Source organism: Melospiza melodia, chromosome 9 (genome assembly GCF_035770615.1).
Source record: "Melospiza melodia melodia isolate bMelMel2 chromosome 9, bMelMel2.pri, whole genome shotgun sequence".
Taxonomy (NCBI): domain Eukaryota; kingdom Metazoa; phylum Chordata; class Aves; order Passeriformes; family Passerellidae; genus Melospiza; species Melospiza melodia.
This window is the reverse complement of record NC_086202.1, coordinates 687,773-707,345: the sequence shown is the minus strand read 5'-3', so window position 1 is coordinate 707,345 and position 19,573 is coordinate 687,773. Positions and strand designations below refer to the sequence as shown.

The window sequence follows — 19,573 nt, the reverse complement described above, 5'->3', positions numbered from 1 at the left end:
TCTGCAGTGCCCCGTTCCTGGGCTGGCAGTGGCATGAGCACACAGAACATGACACAGACAGAAAGAGCAGGTGCCACGGGGCTTTCTGTCCCTGTCCCTGTCCCTGCCCCTGTCCCTGTCCCTGTCCCTGTCCCTGTCCCTGTCCCTGTCCCCTCAGCATGGGCAGGGAAGGCAGCGTGGAGCAGCCCCAGGCACAAGGAGGGCTCTGGTTTTGTAGAGCAGGGCTCTCCAGGCCCCGTTCCTGGTCTGGCAGTGGTGTTGAGCACACAGACACATCACACAGACAGAAAGAGCAGGTGCCACAGGGGTTTCTGTCCCTGTCCCTGTCCCCTCAGCATGGGCAGGGAAGGCAGCATGGAGCAGACCCAGGCACAAGGAGGGCTCTGGTTTTGTAGAGCAGGGCTCTCCAGGCCACGGGCAGCGCCTGTCCCACTCCCAAAGACGGCCCCACAACCCCTGAGCCCACACCTGGACCCTGGGGGCCCTGTGCAAGGGACCCCTCAGCTGGAGGGGACACCCACCCCTCCACACCACCTTTCTGATCCCCCTCCACAGGTCTACCCCACAACAGCCCTTCCCACATCCCCTTCTCGCCCTTCTCCACAGTCCAACACCGTTCATTGGGGAAACAAGGCAAATGGCACCTCAGAAGACAGGAACAGAGGGGATTCCAAAGGAGAAGGGCTGTCAGGAAGACTGGGAGGGGTAGAAGCACCTGGTGTGCTCATCCCTGGGAAGGACCGTGCCTGGCAAGCCTGGCCCACACCAGGCCCTGTCCCCTGGCACTGCCGCTGGCTCCGGGTGCCCAGCGCAGGCCGCGGTCCCTCAGCCTCAGCAAAATCATGTCAAGTCCCCCAACACAACACTGTTCCTATTGTGAATTGTGCACCAGTTGCATCAGTTTCTGCTTCTATTTTTCATGCTCCATCTTTAATTCATTGCTGAGACTCAGGAAATCCCAGCGGCCTTGTAGTGGCTTGTGGGCAGCTCTGCCTTCACCACAGAGAAACCAGAGCAGAACTGTATCCGGCCTTTTGGAGCTGTGTCCATACAGCTCCCACGAGACTCAGACCAGTTTCTGAGCAGCGCGCGGACACTACAATAAGAATTCATGAACTTTAGACCCACAAGAAGAAACAGATCCTGTGAAGAAGTGGACGAAGGCTCCTTCCACAGACACCATTGCCCAGAGTAACAACAGGGTACACCCATAATGCTCTGGACAAACCCAGGCAGTATTTCCTTAATAAACTCTATTTGCTGTATCATGCTGCTGTACCCATAATTTCATAGGAACCGAGGACACTGCTCCCTATCATTTTTGACATTAAGTGGTTTGTAATTGGATTGTCCAACCATGAGCATTAACACAATATCCCAAGCTCACAAGCTGCAGCTTCCAAGGACCTGTAGATGACCTCGATGTCCAGCACAGCTTCAATTTTATTGTTGTCAAAAGCTGCATCTGACGCTGGAATCTTCCATCTCTCAGCTCCATTTATGAGCTGGTGGGGGTGTGGGCTATGATGGCTTGTCAGAACAAAAACAAGATCCAAATGCTGGCCACATTTCAGCCTCTGAGAAAATTGTAATTATCATTAGTGACAAAGGATGGGGTTTTTACTTTAAAAGTAAGAGGTTTTCATGTTGGCCATGTGAGAGCTGCAGTCTGGTGTGGCCGTGTGGGCCCTGCTGAGGGCAAGAGGAGCCTCTGCCAGCGGCACACAGGGGAACGGGAGGTTCTCCTGAGGGCTGCCCTAACAGAACTACCATCACATTTCCAATCGTTAATCTGATCAATACCAAAACATTCTGCTCGCTGTCCTTTCAGGTGGGTGAATGTTTACAGAATTCTCTGATGCACTTAGGCTATAGAAGTCCCATAGAATAACAGAATCTTTTCAGCTGAGTTAAAAAAAGCCCTCCAAGACTGAGATCCAGTATTTGACCAAACACCACCCTGCCAACCAGAGCAGAGCACAGAATGCCACATGCTGTCATTCCTCAAACACCAGCAGGCAGGGGTGGGCAATGCACCACCTCCCTGGGTAGCCAATTCCAACGTTTCTCCAAAGCCAGGTCACCCTGACCCAGCTCCATCCTCCCCTGCTTCCTCCGCAGCTCCTCCTCCTCCTCCTCCTGTAAGGCCTGTAACTCTGTCCTTTACCCTTCTTCAAGGCTGGCCCTGCTGACAAAGGGTCAGGGCTGGATTCAGGCACATCTGCCACTCAACAGGCAGCATATGCTGATCCATGAAAAGGTTTCCTTAATCAAAGACCTCAGAATGAGATCTCTTTGGGTTCAGGAGGGGAGGGGGAGCAGGGAGGTGTGGGTGGATTTTGTTGCAGAACCTAATGCTGAAAAACTCTCACATAAGAGCCAGAAAGAGCCTGAGCAGCCAGCTGCTGTCGAGGCTCGGTGCACACACAGGAGTCCTCAGAAAGCACTGCTGCTGGCAGCAGGCACAGCGAGCTCTGTCCCTGTGGCCCAGCTGTGGGCACACTCCTGCTCCCAGCCTGAGCAGAGCCCGTGCAGCCAGCAGGCATCAACAGGGCACTGACCCCCTGTGCCACAGGCCAGCCCCTTGGGGACATCAGCCACCTCCTCCCCACCTGCCCCGAGCCACTGCCACACTCCAGCACCCACTGCCAGCAGTGCCAGCCCCCGGGGAGAGCTGGGGGGCCCAGGGCCATCAGTGCGAGTTGGGTCAGGGACCAGGCTGCTGCCCTCTGCTCTCTTACACCTCTTTCCTGCCCACAGGCCCCTGGCTGCTGCAGTGAGGGTCTATCCTCCTCCCAACCCACAGCAGCGTGACTCACCCACAGGGAATGATGGGGGCTCAAATAACCCCAGGTAGCTTCTAATGCAAACGTTAATAAGGCACCGGGTGTACAATAATAACAAAGGTGGGCAGCTTGTTTGATAAATCATGGTCTTTTGAAGTCTGATCTTTCAGAACCCCCCCAAACAGGTCCCCAGTGGGGAACTGCAGGATAATGCCCAGCCCCTTCCAGCTGAGCTCACTGCTCACCCAGTCACTGCAGACCCTTCAGTGGCATTCCCACTCTGTAATTTTCCTGCTGCTGCCCCCACAGCCTGAGATCCAGACAGTGAGGAGGTGCTGGGCCCCACCACCCCTGCGCCTTTCATGCTCTGCCATTCTCTCCCGTGGCTCTTACCAATGACACACTCACAGCTTAGCAACAACCAGGAAAGAAGAAAAATCCCTGGGTACTACTGGGGACACGGTGTCAGAGGGAGGATCCATCCCCCTGTGGGTGCTCTGTGCTTTCTCACCCCCTGCTCCTGGTCACTGTCCCCAGCCCAGGCTGGGGTGCAATAGTGGAGCATGCTGTGGAATCAGAGAATCCCACAAAAATGGAATATCCTGAGCTGGAAAAGATCCACAAGGAGTCCAGCTCGTGTCCCTGCACAGACCCCCCAACAATCCCACCCTGGCATCCCTGGCAGCGTTGCCCAAAGGCTCCTGGAGCTCTGGCAGCCTCAGGGCTGTGCCCATTCCCTGGGCAGCCTGGGCAGTGCCAGCAGCTCTGGGGATGAACCTGTCCCTAGTGTTAATGTCCTTCACATCACTCCTGCTGCAGGCCCCATCTCCTGCATCCTGCAGGACTGCCTGGGCAGCCTCAGGGCCGGGCAGGATGGGCCCTGAGCAGCATGGGATGGCCCCACAGCAGCAGCTCTGCAGCACCCCAGCACCCACAGACACCCCTCAGGCTGTGCCCTCTCCATCACCAGGCTGCCCTTTGACAAAGCCAAGGCAGCCCTGGCTCCAGAGCCTACCAATGACATGGTGTGGGATCAAGTGACAGGAGCAGTGTCCAGCAGGGACAGCCTCTGTCCAGCCCTGGAGTGGCTCCAGCAAACCCTCAGCCTCAGGTGAGATCAAGGACAAGAAAGGAAAAATCAAGGGCAAAAAATATGTGTGGCAGCTGAATACCAAGGGATTAAGTTTCCAGCCTTTCTTTAGGGGGAAAAATCCAACATTTAAAAAGCTGGAAAAAAAGAAAATGGATCAAGCCAGTGTTGATGTCAAAGAGGGATTCAGTTGAGAATAGACTTGAAGGGAATTTTATTTATGGTGCAGCTACTGGGTGGGCATCTGTGACCTTTAGAAAATGGATTAAAGCCTTTCTATACCCAGCTCCAGGCTGTGTGAATTATTAAAGCAACAAAATCATGAAGCTGAAGCACTCGTACAAAGAAACCCAGACACAGCCAGCCCTCGCTGGGAGGGTCAGGGGAGCTGGGCACAGGGACCAGGGCCCCAGCTCCTCGGGAGCAAATGAAAGCCAGGCCCCCACAGGCTCCCACCCCAGCATACTGGTTCCCTCTGGAAGATTCCATTTCCTGCTGCTGCCCATTCCAGCCCCAGCCCTGGTTTAATCCCCTATTTCCAACGGCACACAAAGGCACAAATCCACGCTGAAAAACTTCAGACGTGTTCTTATTTCTTCTCATCAGTGAAGTGTAAATAATGAATTCCCACAGCCCCTTGGAAAAGGCAGCTGGGGCTGCAGAACCACGGGGGAAGCCAGGTGGGAGGAGGAGGTCAGGACAAACAGCCCCAGCTGCCTCACGGGGACTGAAGCCACAAGAGCCCAACTAAACCAGGCAGAGCTCCCGGTCCTGCAATGCCACCCCTGCCCTGGGACACCTCTGGTCTCATGCTGGCTCTCGAGAAGCACAATGAACCTCAGAGCATATTTCCCATGAAAACAGGGCCACAAACTGCACCCCATTCCAGAAACCCCCTCCTGGCTGCTGCTCCTTGGGAAATGGCATCTGAGCAGCCAAAACCTGGGCAACTGCTGCTGCTGCTGCTGCTTGGAAAGGAGCCTGTGCTGCAGGAGGAACACTACGCTGATATTAAATCACTGAAAATCAAATAATATCACCTCTACTATGTGTGGAAAATATTCCACACTTGCTAATTGGTGCAAACATGGAATTGAACCTGACCTTCATTTGATTAACTGTATCTTAAAGCTGATTAAACCCATCTCTAGGAAACAGAAATTGGCCATTTATTGCAGATATGCCAGAACCACAGCTCTGGGGCTCTCAGGCTCTTCAAAAGGGATTTCTGAGCTCCTTTTGCCTTCCTTTCCTCCAGTTCCCACACTGAGGATGTCACCATCTGTCCTGAGAGGTGGACAAAGTGACTGTGGAAGGAAATGCTGTGCCCAAGGCCAGCCCAGGCACTGGCCCCAGGTCCTGTCACCATGGGATCACACAGTGCCACAGCTCCCACAGGTCACCCACACACCCAGGGTCTGCTTGCACACTGGCTCCTAAATATCTTCCTGAACGTGGCCAGAGGGTGGTTTAATCAGGCAAACCAAGTCACTCCTAAACTTTCAGTAACACTTGCCAGGTAGGTAGTTTTATGTTTTCTGTGATTAAATGTGAGTTGTAAATGACTTGGTAAACGCAAATGCTTTTCTCAGTGTCAGAGGAAATTCAGCATATTGACAAAGTCATCCAGAAAGATGACAGATGAATCATGTCAGCATTTTGTTGAAAGTGTGTGTACAGTTCTGCTGCCTGATAGACTGCTCTGTGCTAGACTTAACCTTCCTGCAACACAGAGCACAGAGCGAGCAGCTGCAGGGAGCAGCCACAGGGAGCAGCTCTCTGCAGAGCCAAGGCACTCCTCTCCTGGGACAAGAACTGGTTTCTCTCTGTTCCATATTCTGAGCAGAATTAATTTTCCAGGTGCTGCTCCTTAACAGAATAAAACCTCCTTGTCTGGAAAGTTTATATGTCAAGTATGAATCTTCTCCTATTGGCTCGAAACAAGCTGCTTGTTTTCACTGAGGTTTGGAGTTAGTGTTTGGTCTCTGATTGTGAGCTGAAGACACAAGACCTTGAGTGTTCCTGTTCTCACCAGGAGTGTCTGGGGAGACTTTCTTCTGCTGTTTGCCTTATCCTCACAGCACAAGGGCTGAGCTGGTATTTAATCATTCACCACCATTCAACAGAAGCCCAGCAATGCGACAGAGCTCTGCTGCACGCTTTCCCCTCTCCTTGCTCGAGGGATGTGGCTGCAAAGAGGGGTGAGTGTTTCAAACCACCCCCTCAAACTGTCACAGTGACTTGCACACGGCTGGCAATCCATTTCCATTACCCCAGAAGTCCCAGGCAGACTCTGATGGAAGCCCAGCAGGAATTCACGTGGGTGGGCTGTGCCAGAGCAGGGTAATGGATCTCCTGGTGTTCATCAGGGAGCTGAGGCTGTATGGGAACATCTTCTCTAGAAACAAGCACTGATGGCAGCACTGGGACCGAGTGTCCCCTGTCCTGCCTCTCAGAACAGCAGGACCCTCCCCATACAGACCACAGCTGATTTTGTGCTGCCACTGTTACACAGCACCAACACTGCTTAATACACATCAAGTATTCAAAAAGAGATTTTGGTGATTGATAAATATTTGGGTTCTTCTGACCAAACAGGTCTCAGATCTCCTGGGAAAGTTCTGCTTTTGCAAAGTTTCCATCTTCCAGCCATCCAATCATCCAAGTATCCAAGGTCAGGCTGCTCCCCAGGCCATGGCCCAATGGAACAAGACCTCATCAGGCTGTACCACAGAGGGAGAAGGCAAAGGACAGTGTGGGTCATCTCCAGAGCCAGATCTGCATGTTCTCACCATCGTGGCATCAGCTTTTATCAAAGTGTGATGGGAGAAACCAGCCAAGATGACCTGACCAGAGGGTTTTCCCCACCACTCAGCTGTCCTGTTAATGTCCCAGGGCATGGGGACACCTGTGCCACCCAGTGAGCTGGGCTGGGCCCTTCCACAGCTCTGACACTGCACGTTTCACATTACTTCCATGGCCACGTCTGCCCCCAAAGCCCCAGGGCTGGCACACAGCCCCACCCACACACGAGTCACAGGGCAGGTGACGCACCTGAGCCAGCAGTGTCGGGCTCAGCGCTGGCACTGCGCTCCCAGCTCGCACCCACCACACACAGGCGGGTGAGGCTGCACGGGGGGCACCCGTGCTGCTGGCTGGCAGCAGAGCACAGGGACAGGAGCACTGCAGAGCTCCCAGTGCCACCCTGTGCTCGTGTGACATCCCACAGGCACCGCGCTGGCACTGCCAGGCAGGGGCAAACGCCAGAGCCACCTGCACAGGGACAGAGGCCAGCCAGAGGAACAGGGAATGGAAAGGACTGACACTGGGAAACCAACAGTAACCGACTCCAGAGATACACAGCTTTTTGATCATCACCTCCCACATCCTCCCACATGCTTGGCAAGAAAAGCCAGTTAAAAATAAACAACAAAACCTCTTCAGCATAACTGATTTCTGATTGGGAAAACAGCCCAGAACTTCACAGAACCCTCCTGACCCGTGTGCCAGCTCAGTCAAGCATCAAGGACAACTTCCAGCACCTTCCTGCCTCACTGCCCCGCCACAACCCAGACATCCCCACTGAAAACACAGAGAATGCTTGCTGTAAAATGGCCACAATTGTGCTGGTAACTTACAACACATCTGTTGCACCAAGGTGCCAAGAATTACAGCAAAGCCAAATGGCAACAAGGTATTTTCCTGAACAATTTTTCCTGCGTTGACTGAGCAGCCATCATAAAAAATACAAAAATAGCCAATTTCGGCCGCGTTACTGTTCCAATAAACCACAAGTACATAACAGCAGACACCTGATAAACCATGCAAGACTGAGAGCTCCAGCCTACCTTGCCAAAGCTTCCCTTCCCAATGGCCCGGAGAATCTGGAAGTGGTCAAAGTTCACTACAAGGTAAAGAAAAAAGAATTTACATTTGTAAATGCTTTACTACAAATAAGCTTGCATTTTAAAGAAGGCAGGGAGACAACTACAGAGCGTTGGCCAACCTTTTATTAAAAGTTTTCCTCTGGGGAAGCCGCAGGACAGCAGCTGCTTTCCTTTCAAGTCTCTTCACGAGCTGGCAGAGGGTTGCATGAGGTTACTAAATAGTGGTTTAGCACAAAGTAAAATACAGCTTTAACCTGTGTGGATCTGGGGGAGCTTCACAGAGCTCAGGGGCAAACTGAGAGTGTGGCTGAGTGGCGAGAATGGTGAGACCCTGCCCCACGCTGTGCCCTGCCCACTGCCCACTGCCCCACTGCCCTCACTCCACAGACACTGACTACTGCCCCCCAAACACTGCCCCAGCCCCACAAACGCTGCCCACTGCCCCACAAACACTGCCTCTGCCCCACAAATGCTGCCCATTGCCCCACAACACTGCCCATTGCCCCACAAACACTGCCCCAGCCCCACAAGCACTGCCGTGCCCCCTGGGCTCAGCCAGCGCTGGCTGTGCTGCAGTTGCTGCTGCCAAAGGGCAGCATCAGAGGACAGGGCCAGCCCTCCTCTCCCTTCACGGGCACACCCATCTGGAAGACATCCATGGCTTTTTCCAGAGCCAGCGTGAGGAGCAATGACAAGAGATGATCGTGCAGCTGTAACACTCAGCCACTGACTCCATCAGCTGCTGCTGAAACAAAATTATTTTTATACCAAAGCACTGCTGTGATTTAATTTAATATCAGTGTTAAATAAAGAAGACAACGTGAGGAGGAGCTTGCTGATGGACTGAGCCCACCTGCTCAGATACAGCTGTCAGCCCTTGCCAGCTGTACCATGAGACCCTTCCCGTGCAGGGGACCCTCAGCACTCCTTGCCACATGTCTGGATGAAAAGAAATGCTTGGCATGGGCTTGGGGTTTGCAGCATGAGATGGTCAACAATGAGCACTGAGCCTGTTGGCTGGCCACAGAGACCAAAATCACTCAGGAGGAGTGGGAACAAAGAATTCACTATAAATATTACGAGTCCCACTCCCAGATCTTAAATAAATGCACATCTGTCATCTGTGAGGATGAATCAAGAGCCCACGCATGCTCATGGAGTTCCTATTACCCTTTTGTGCTAGGCTTATATCCAAAATATTGTTATTGTCACTTTTGTGGGACGTTTTCTGCAGGAGAGCTCAGAAAACTTTGCCAAATGAAACTGAGAACAGAATCTGGGCCAGCTCGTACTCCGTGTGTCCCTGCACTCCCAGTTCCCTCCCTTGGGATGCTGAAAGGCAGAAGCACCACGACTGCTCCATGTTTAGCTGGTTTAGTTGGTTTAGCTGACTGTGTGGTGATCAGTCAAAGGCTGCACTCCTTGATCTTGGATAAGGATCTTATTCCACCCTCAATGACTCTGTGATCTGCTCGAGATCTCTCCAGAGACCCCACAACAGAGCCCATGGGGACACCAGTGCCCCCACAACCTTCTGACAGCCTCCCAGTCTCCAGGGAAGGGCTCAGCTCCTCGGGTGCTGTGTCACCTCCTCATCACCTCCCTCCTCTGTGGGCCTTTTGTTTCAGCAGTGATTTTATTGAGGATTTTCCTATCACCCCACTAGAGGGGATGTAGTGAGCAATGCAAAACTGCAGCTTCAGCTTCGTAAGTATTCTGTCTGAAATGTTCTGGCCGAAGCATTTGGAGCAACAGATCAAATGTTTTCCACGTGCAGCCAAGTCCACTGGCTGACCTCCTGTCACCAAAAGGATGCCCAGCCACAGGGAGCCCCTTGGAAGGGGGGCTTTTCTTGACAATTAAACCACATGCAAGTGCTCAGGATCTGCCATCACTCCAGGAGGAGAGCTTTTGGTAATTCTTTGTTATAATGTTTGGAATACTGTGTAAAAAGGCATTGCCTCTGGGAAAACAAACCCCAAAGTGTCATTTCCATGTATCCATGACTACAACTGATCTGGGAAGCCTGCTCGAGTCAGCAGGCAGGAAACAAACCTAGAAATGAATATTCACCAGGCCCTTGAACCTATCAGAAGAGATGTCACTTTTAATAAATTAATACAGACTTCTGCTGATGGGAAGTTGGGATGATGCACTGCCTGGTTTCCCAGTTCCAGTATTTTCTGCAGCATTCAGGAGGCAATCTGATAATTCTGTGTAGGTAAACAATTCTATGATTACACGATCCCAATAAAGCAAAAGCAATCTCGGCGTGTGAAGAAGAAAATCATAGTAGCAGTGTGCTGCTTTCTGTGCACAGCACAGTGCATTACTAAGAATGTTAACTTATCACTACGGCATTTGTGATTATCCCTAAAATAGAAATGTGAACCTGCCTGGAACAAGTGCGTATGCTCCAGAGGCTCTGCTCCCGGGGCTGACAGGAGAAAGCTGTCATTCACCCACGGCCAGCAGGGCTGGCTGACGCTGGGGCGCTGCTACGAGCCCGAGTCACAGACGCAGCGGGGGCTCGGGTGGCAGGAGCAGCAGGGGACAGCTGCTGCTCTGCCAGGCCCTGCTCTGCTTCTGCACAGCTCCAGCAGCCACAGGCTGGAGGGGCAGAAACAGCCCTGGCTTCAGGAGGGGCCAGAGTCACTCACAGGGACCTGGAAACCCGGGGCTTCGGGAACCATTTCTGTACAGAGGCTGCTCAAGCCTGGAACAGGCCTCCTGCGGCCATGGTCACGATCCAAGCCCGGCAGGGCTCAGAAGGCACTTGCACAATGCCCTTAATGGCATGCTTCAGCTTTGGGCACTCCTGAAGCACCAAACCCAGGGACTAGGTCAGTCTAGGTGAGTGGGACTAGTAGGAGCCTTACAACTGAAAATGATCTGTTCTTCTGTTCCACCCCATCCCATCCCATCCCATCCCACCCCATCCCATCCCATCCACACCTGCAATGTGCAAACAGGAGGAGCTGACTTGCCCCCCAGAGCCAGCCCATGGCCTCTGCAGTGTGCAGTGCCCAGGGTGCTCCCTCAGCTCCCCACAGGAACAGGACACTCACTGCTCCGGCAGCTCCTCATCTCCGTGGCACCTCGGCAGGGAGGGGAACCACGGGACAGGAGACGCTGGCATTTGCCATGTGCCGCTTCCTGGCTCTCCCTGGCACCAGTGACAAACCATGAATCACAAATAAAATAAATACCATAGCCTGGCTTTGCTGTGGCTCTGTTCTCCAGTTCCAGGAATGCGTGACGAGCGGGACGGCAGGGGTGGCAGAGATGGATGGCAGGGATGGCAGGGGTGGCAGGGATGGAAGGCAGGGATGGAAGGCAGGGATGGAAGGCAGGGATGGCAGAGATGGCAGGGATGGCAGGGATGGCAGGGATGGATGGCAGGGATGGATGGCAGGGATGGATGGCAGGGCTCCACGTGCCCACAGGACCTCCCCAAACCTCACGCAGCCCAGCCCTGCCCACTGCACAACAGAGTGCCAGGTGCTGCTCTGACATCCCTGTAATTAAGATCTCATTGTAATCACAAGATGTACTGTGGGATAAAGCCGGCTGGATACACAGCTTCCACTTGTGAAGCAGAGAATGAGGAGTACATTTCCCAATTTCCCTGCAAAAATTCATTGCACAGAAGGATGAGGGATGCAAAAAACAAAAAAAGGGCTCTTCACTATTTTAAAATTATTAATGTTTTCATTACTTTTTGCTATTTATTCTGCATTCATTTGCAAGACACCCAAAAGTAATACTTCAGAGACACAGTGGACTCCCAGAGAGTGTCCAACATCAGGACCTGGTATTAATCTCCAGCAGCAGGAGAACAATATAGTAGGATGCAGTTAGCAAACCTGCTCTACAACACCCTCAAATCTGGGGAAGCCAGCAAAATAAATCACATGTTAAGGTTCAAGTCAACCTTTTACTCCTCAGCTGCATGTTTTCCAGCATCATTAATACCAACAGGAACATTTAACTCCAAGAATTATTCTCTTCAACACTAAAGGCCTAAGAAATAATTTTTAAATCTTGTAACAGCAAATGTGTCAGGGTAGTATGACACGATCCACTTTCTATCAATGTATTTCTAGACGTTGGCATAATAAATAGCATTTCTCTACTCAATGTCTTCTGCAATGTAGCTTGGAAGAAGCACCCCAGTAACTGATGTGGAAACATTAAATTGTGCCCACAGAAACCCCAAGTTTGCTGCCACAAATGCTGAGTTTGATCTGGCAGGAAGGAGAGGCTCAGCTTAGCTGCAAAGCCACCACTCACAGGGTGACAGGGGAGGTGATGCCACCTAGGCAGGGACAGAGGGGGCATCAGGACATGGGAATGGGCACCTGCACGGGGCATGGCAGGCAGGGCAAGGGGACAGGACAGGAGCCCAGCAGGATAAAGAGATGGGGGTCTGGGCAGCTCTGGAGCTCTGGGGCCTGGGCAGGGATCAGGCCCAGAAGGGAAGGAGGCAGAGCCACACGGGCAGCAGCAGCAGCACAGGGAGCATCCCCAGGGATGGGATGAGCTGCCAGGAGCAGCAGGGAGAGGGGCAAGACAAGGGAGGGCTGGGAGGACTCGTTTGGAAAGCTCTCACACCGGAGGATCGGCCTGGGTGAACTGGAAGGGGGGGAAGATCAAAGGTGGGGTTTGTGCTCAAACACAGAGCTATTGATGGAGAGAGGGAGCACAGGGCCTTGGGGGAGATGTCAGCAGACCCTCCCCAGCCTGAAACCCCTGGAACACAGGGCATCCAGCCAGAGGCCCATGCAGGGCAGGACACCACTGCTTTCCCTGCTGTCCCTGCAGAAAGCACAAGCAGCAGCTTTGGTCTCCAGCATCTCGGGCCAATCTGCTTTGCCTATTCATAGGCACAGAGAAGATTACACAGGTGAGGGAAATGGAAATACAGTGTAACATGGCTGTCAGGAACCTCGAGTGAGCATTCAATACCCAGGAATCCAGAGAATGCTAGTAGATAATGGAAGAAATTAAAGGTACAATGCCAGCCCAGTGCTATAATGAGCCCCTTTAGGAACCACAGACTCAAACCTACTATTAGGAAGCAACTCTAAAGTTGTGTAAAAACAGAGACTTTTTGTATAATTAAAAATGAGTCCCTGCAACTCTGTAAGGAATCAAATGCACCATGCAAAGCAACTACCTAGGAAGACTGGGTAAAGGATATGCAATACAGAAATGTTTGCATTGGCCAGAAACCATTCCTAAACAGCAAAAAAATACCCTTTGCATTGGCCAGGAGCCCTTCCAAAGAGTGTGAGCAGGTTGCATTCACCTGATCTCCATCAGCGAGCTCAGGAGGCACTGGAGATGGAGAAGGAAGCCCAGCACCTCATCCCTTGTGCTCCATGACCCTGACCAGTGCTATTTCTGTTACAAAAAGATGTGTAACTGTGCAACAGCAACCAGGGAGGCCAGCAGGGCACTCATTAACCAGCTGGGCCCTGGCTGGGGCGGGTTAACGAGCACTAAATGAGTTCACAGCGGTCCCAAAGCACGGGAGATGTGGTCACACACACACAGGAGGGTGAGCAGGGCAGCCACTGCACACCTGGACACACCTTCCTTCACCTGCTCCTGGGAGCAACCACTGCACACCTGGACACACCTTCCTTCACCTGTGCACAGCAGCCACTGCATACCTGGACACACCTTCCTTCACCTGATCCCAGGAGCAGCCACTGCACACCTGGACACACCTTCCTTCACCTGATCCCAGGAGCAGCCACTGCACACCTTTGTTATCATTCTTTGCCATTCTATTCTTAGCTAGCGTGCTGCTCCTTTCTTCTACTCTTTTAGTATAGTTTCAATGTAATATATATCATAAAATAATAAATCATCCTTGTGAAACATGGAGTCAGATCCTCATCTCAGACCCCTGTGAGCACGGTCACAGCCAGGCTGTCCCCAGACACAGCTGCAGGCACTGCCACAGCAGCACCAGCAGCTCTGCCCCACAGCAGCACTCCCACCACTGCACTTCTTGGGTTCTTGCTTTTTTCCTTATTTCTACCAATAAGAAAATTTTATTTCAAGGAACTATAATTGATTTATGCAAAAAAAAATTAGAAAGCCTTTATAGCACATGTTTTTAGTAGCATAATGTTAGCAATAAACAGCTGCTGGATGTTACTTAATGTTTCTGCAGCATATGTTAGGAATGATAAATGGCTGGGTTTCGGTGTCTCATGAAAGATTGAGGCTGTACCGTGTTCAGGGCTCGCCTGGGACTGCTGAAATCCCCAAAGTGAACAGAAGCACCTTTGTAAAGCTACGTGAAAATTAATTTTAGACAAATTAATTCCAACCAGGTTTGTAAAGTTGGCTGGAACAGGACACTGAATTAATTGCCTCCATTCATTTGTTGACAACATGTAAAATTGCCTCTTCTGGAGTGTTTTCAATACTGGCCATGCCAGTACTTTTTAGCACAATAAAGACTCTTCTGCAGTTTTATTTTAAAAGATATAAAAGGAATAAAGAGTTATACAAAATTAAGTGATTGAGCTCAAAGGAAGTCTTCATTTCTCCTCTGAAGAAATCTGAATTTCAGGTGAAATATCCAAACTGGCTATTATTCACTGTACTCTCAGCTCCTCACCCAGCTCCACATCCTGACCATGCAGGATTCTGCAGCCCCTGCCCAGCTCCCTCAGGGATTCTGCAGCCCCTGCCCTTCTCTGCACACTCCAGGCCCTCAATGGCAAATACAAGGCTGAGAACAAAGTTTGGGGTGTCTTTGCCGTTTCCATTCAACACTAAAAGCTGACAAGCAGCTCTGCTCAGCACAACAGGAGGTTTGGGGTTGATCAGCCTGAGCTCACCCCTGTCCCTGGGAAAACATCCATGGTTTTATGCAGGTTCTGCATGTTCTGGCCCTTCAGTGTCCAGGTCTGCTGAGCAAGCCCAGCTTAAACACAATTAAGGAGCTCTCACAGGGATGTAAAAGCCTTTAGTAATCAGAAATAAAATCCAGCCAGCAGACATACACTGTTTCCAGGAAGAGACTCATCACTGCTATTCTAAGCCAGCTGAGTCCTCCCAGGTCTATGAGACAATGGCTACCAACATCTGATGAAGCAGGAGTCCACAGGGGACACTAGTGATGAAGCAGAAAGCTTGAGGAGGAAGAAATGCAGAAAATATTGTTGAAATCTGCAATAAAATTCAGGATGTGGAAGTTCAAGAAGCATCTCCAATATTAAATGTAGCAGAGATGGATCACAGAGTCACAGCACCCCAGACTGGACCTGGGTAAGAAGGGACCCCAAATCCAACCTAGTGCCACCCCGGCCACCTTCCACCATCCATCCCTCCATCATGCATCCCTCCATCATCCATCCATCCATCCATCCATCCATCCATCCATCCATCCATCCATCCATCCATCCATCCATCCATCCATCCATCATCCATCCATCCATCATCCATCACACATCCATCCATCCATCCACCATCCCTCCATCATCCATCCCTCCATCATGCATCCATCCATCCATCCATCCATCCATCCATCCATCCATCCATCCATCCATCATCCATCCATCCATCATCCATCACACATCCATCCATCCATCCACCATCCATCCATCATCCATCCATCCATCCATCCATCCATCCATCCATCCATCCATCCATCCATCATCCATCCATCCATCATCCATCACACATCCATCCATCCATCCATCCACCATCCATCCATCATCCATCCATCCATCCATCCTCCATCCATCCTCCATCCATCCATCCATCCATCCATCCATCCATCCATCCATCCATCATGCATCCATCCATCCATCCATCCATCCATCCATCCATCCATCCATCCATCCATCCATCCATCCACCCATCCATCCATCCATCCATCCATCCATCCATCATCCATCCATCATCCATCCATCCACCCAGGTGCTCCCAGCCCCAGTGTCCAACCTGGATCCTGCCAGGGATCCATGGCAGCCACTGCTGCTCTGGGCACCTGTGCCAGGGCCTCACCTCCCTCACAGGGAAGGAATCCTCCAGTATATCCAAACTAAATTTAACCTCTGTCAGTTTAATCTTTTAAAATCAAAGAAAGTAATTTAATTAGAAATCCCTTTGATGGGATGTGTGTGTAGCCTCATGGGACCCCAGTTCAACAGCTCATGTCCTTGAATTTAACTCCAATAAATGTTTTTTAGCAAGAGAGGGTTTATGTCACTGCAGCCCTCTCAGAGCAGTCCTCCCTTAAGTACAAGTGCACCCTTGTATTGTACCATCAGCCACAGCCCCCAGAACACACAAGGGGTGGAAGCTGAAGGTGACCAAGTCCTCAGCACTCCCCTCCTGGCCCAGGCTCTGCAGAGGCTGCACTGGACCCTCGACTCATTCCCTCATCCCAACTGTCCTCACCAGACCCATCACTCATAAAATATGGATACTGCAGCACTCCTCAGCCTCCACACTGGAGCAGGAAACCTGCCCTGCACCCTCGAGCTGCAGCTGAACTCTAAAATATTTAAGCCCATCCAGAGATGCTGGATGAATTCTGGAGGCAGGACAGCAGCAGGGCTGGCAGCTGAGCTTATGCAAACCCAAATTTAGGTGGAAGGAGGATGTGTCTGTGCTGGAGAGCTCTGGATCCCCATGCTGAGGACACCACCAGTGCTGTCCTGCCCACAGGGAGAGAGGCCCTACAGCCAGGAGGAGCAGAGCCAGCTGCTCTTATGGCAGCCTGGCCAACAGCCACTGTCCTCTTTGGCTTTGGCAGCTGCTCCAGTGGGATGTGGGATGGAATCCCCAAGAGCAAGGGCAGGATCAGCATCCCACAGCCTGTGCTGCAGGGGCAAAAGGATGGCAGGGACCTGCCAGCCCGTGTGGCACACATAACCCTGGGCACAACAGCAGGAGCTCTGTGGGGTCCTCTTCTGAACACAAGCAGGAAAACAATTAATGGCAGGTCTTACTGCTCTGCGGGGAAGCAATTCCAGCAGCCAAACTCCATTGCCTTGTCTGAAATTTCCAGAAGGCACAGCACTGGAAGGCAGTGGTACAGGATCCTCTGGCTACTGAGCCACTGAGCTCCATCCTGCTCCATCCCTCCACCCATGGATCTATCCATCATCCATCCATGGATCCATCCATCATCCATCCATCCATCCATCCATCCATGGATCCATCCATCCATGGATCCATCCATCATCCATCCATCCATCCATCCATCCATCCATCCATGGATCTACCCATCATCCATCCATCCATCCATCCATCCATCCATGGATCTACCCATCATCCATCCATCCATCCATCCATCCATGGATTTATCCATCATCCATCCATCCATGGATCCATCCATCATCCATCCATCCATCCATCCATCCATGGATCCATCCATCCATGGATCCATCCATCCATCCATGGATCTATCCATCATCCATCCATCCATGGATCTATCCATCATCCATCCATCCATCCATCCATGGATCCATCCATCATCCATCCATCCATCCATCCATCCATCCATCCATCCATCCCCTGATTTAGTGTTTGCTCTAAGGTTTAATTCTGTCTGTGCCAATCAGAGTCACACTGCCTGGGTGAGGGGCAGATTGAGCTCTGCTGTTCTGGCACCATTTTAAAGCAATAACCACAGTTCAGTTCTGTCTAATACAACAAGGACAGATGTTTTTAACATGTATGGCATGGTAATAGTTCCACTGAGTGTCCCCAACTTGCAGTGTAATAAATACAGGGATTATATCAGCAATAAATCTGCTTATTTCCATGAGCTTTGCTCACCCTGTGGTCCTGACTGTACAAGGGAAACCATTAAACAAGAAGTTAATTCTTTAAAGCATTTCAATTCACAATTTAGAGAAAAGTTGTTCTGTGACAAAGCCCCCTCTGAGGGTCTGACACACAAACTGCTCCCCACCCTCAGGTCTTCAGTCCACCTGTGCCCTGAGAATGAGACCAAATCCTAAATCCTGGCCCCTCCCTCAGCAGGAACCTTTTTGGAGTGAATTCACAGAGCCGAAAGGATGCAAAGGGTTTGTGCTGCCATCCTGCCCAGGAGCGTGTCTCACTCCACCTTCCATGCTCCAGCCTCTCCTCTATGTTAATCACTTCAAAGTTGCTAAATTATTCACTGCTCAGAAAATACATTTTCATTTCTTAGAGCTGGCAGCCAAGAATGACTTACAGAAATAGGTCATGCTCATCCCATAGAAGAATTACCATACACTTCATCTGCTCCCCTCCCCAGTTTCCATTTTTAAGCTCTGCTCCACGTGAGGATGGGCCAAATTTAAACAGTCTGCATTTTTCATGCTGCTCCCACTGTCTCCACCATGTGCCCTGACTTTCCATTTTTAATAAACTGTACCCAGCAGAAATATTAACAGACCAACTTCTGTCTGGTGTTCCTGTAAACCCGAGCAAAGCTTTAATGATAACTGCAAAGGAAACAACCCCAGTTTTCCAATGGCACCACCCTGGCTTGGGAAGGCTCCATCCTGCTGGAGCCCAGCCAGGATGCTGCCAACCACTGCCCTTGGCCAGGAAGGGCTTGCACCTGCCTTGAAAGGGAGAGCAGGCTGTAGTTTTCCTTCTTTTCATTTTTGCTACCTAAGTATCTCCAAAATAAACAGATTTTAATTAAAAAAACAAAAAACAAAAAACAAAACAAAAAACAAAAAAAAAAAAAAACCAAAACCCAAAAAAAAACAACAAAATTTCTTGCTGGCACATTTAACTTTCTGGTTTTACACATCCCCAAACAAAACACAATTGGCTGAGGCCTGCTCTCTGCAAGCTGCCAGCCAGGATATGCCCAGGCTGCTGCTGTCTGTTGGGTCCACAGGAATTTCCCCTCACTGGGAGAAACAAGAACAAGGGCCCAGTTCAGGCTTTGTGCCCCTGCTGCGCTTTGCACAGGCAGAGCCAGCACTGGATTACCTGGAGACCACGCTGGTGCCTGCAGGGACTCAGCCCAGGGGACACAAGTGGCACATGAGAGCACAAAGCAGGAGACCTTAAATAGCATCGAAGACTCACAGACTGGTTCTCTTGGAAGAGACCTTAAAGCTCATCCAGTTCCAATCCCCTGCCATGGGCAGGGATGCCTTCCACTAGAAGAGGCTGCTCCAAGCCCCATCCAGCCTGGCCTTGCATATTTCCAGGGCTGGGAATGCACAGTACCATCACTAGAACTGATGAGACAGAGGAAAATCAAGACTGAGCCCATCCTGAAGGCAGGGGAGGGAAGGAAACTGAGTGTGGCAGGTGCAAGGGAGGATGGAGAGGATGGACGACCTCAACGATGCCCCCGAGGACATGGACAGCCACCAGCCCTGTGCTCTGCTGCCGGAGCCATCTCCGACCCAGAGTGAATCGCGCTGCCTGGCTCGCTGCGCTGCTCGTTGAACATTCTGCAGTGCCAAGCGTCCCCGAGCTGTGCCACCCACAGCACCAACACGGGGGCTCCTGTTGCCCACAGGAACGGAGCAAAGAGTGGAGCAGAATCATCCCCAGGCTGGAGAGGCTGCAGCCCGTGGGGCACACCTGCAGCTCCCAGGGACAGAGAAGGGAAAAGCAATGAGGAGAGGTCCTCTATGCACAAAGGCAGAGCTTGGGCATGCTTTGCCCTCTGGAATCCTCAGGAGACGTTTCTGACTGACTTTAACGGGACACAGATTCTCCCCGCAAGGCTCTGGGAAGTGCCACCTGCTGCAGCAGCCGGGTGCTTGGTCTGGTTTAGCCAGTCTGGTTTAGCTCAGTCTGAGCACCATTAG

At 51.4% G+C, this 19,573-nt stretch overlaps 1 protein-coding gene across 2 annotated transcripts in view; it reads right to left on the bottom strand.

Moving 5' to 3' along the window:
- The window catches only part of STK32C (serine/threonine kinase 32C), a 63,574-nt gene that overhangs the window by 19,163 nt on the left and 24,838 nt on the right, over positions 1–19,573 (bottom strand). Inside the window, exon 2 of one of the 2 annotated variants that reach the window (XM_063162933.1) lies at positions 7,725–7,780. The exons of the other annotated variant lie outside the window; for it this stretch is intronic. Within the exon in view, the coding sequence (XP_063019003.1) occupies positions 7,725–7,780 (56 nt within the window). The remainder of the gene's footprint in view (positions 1–7,724; positions 7,781–19,573) is intronic. 2 annotated transcript variants of the gene reach the window in all.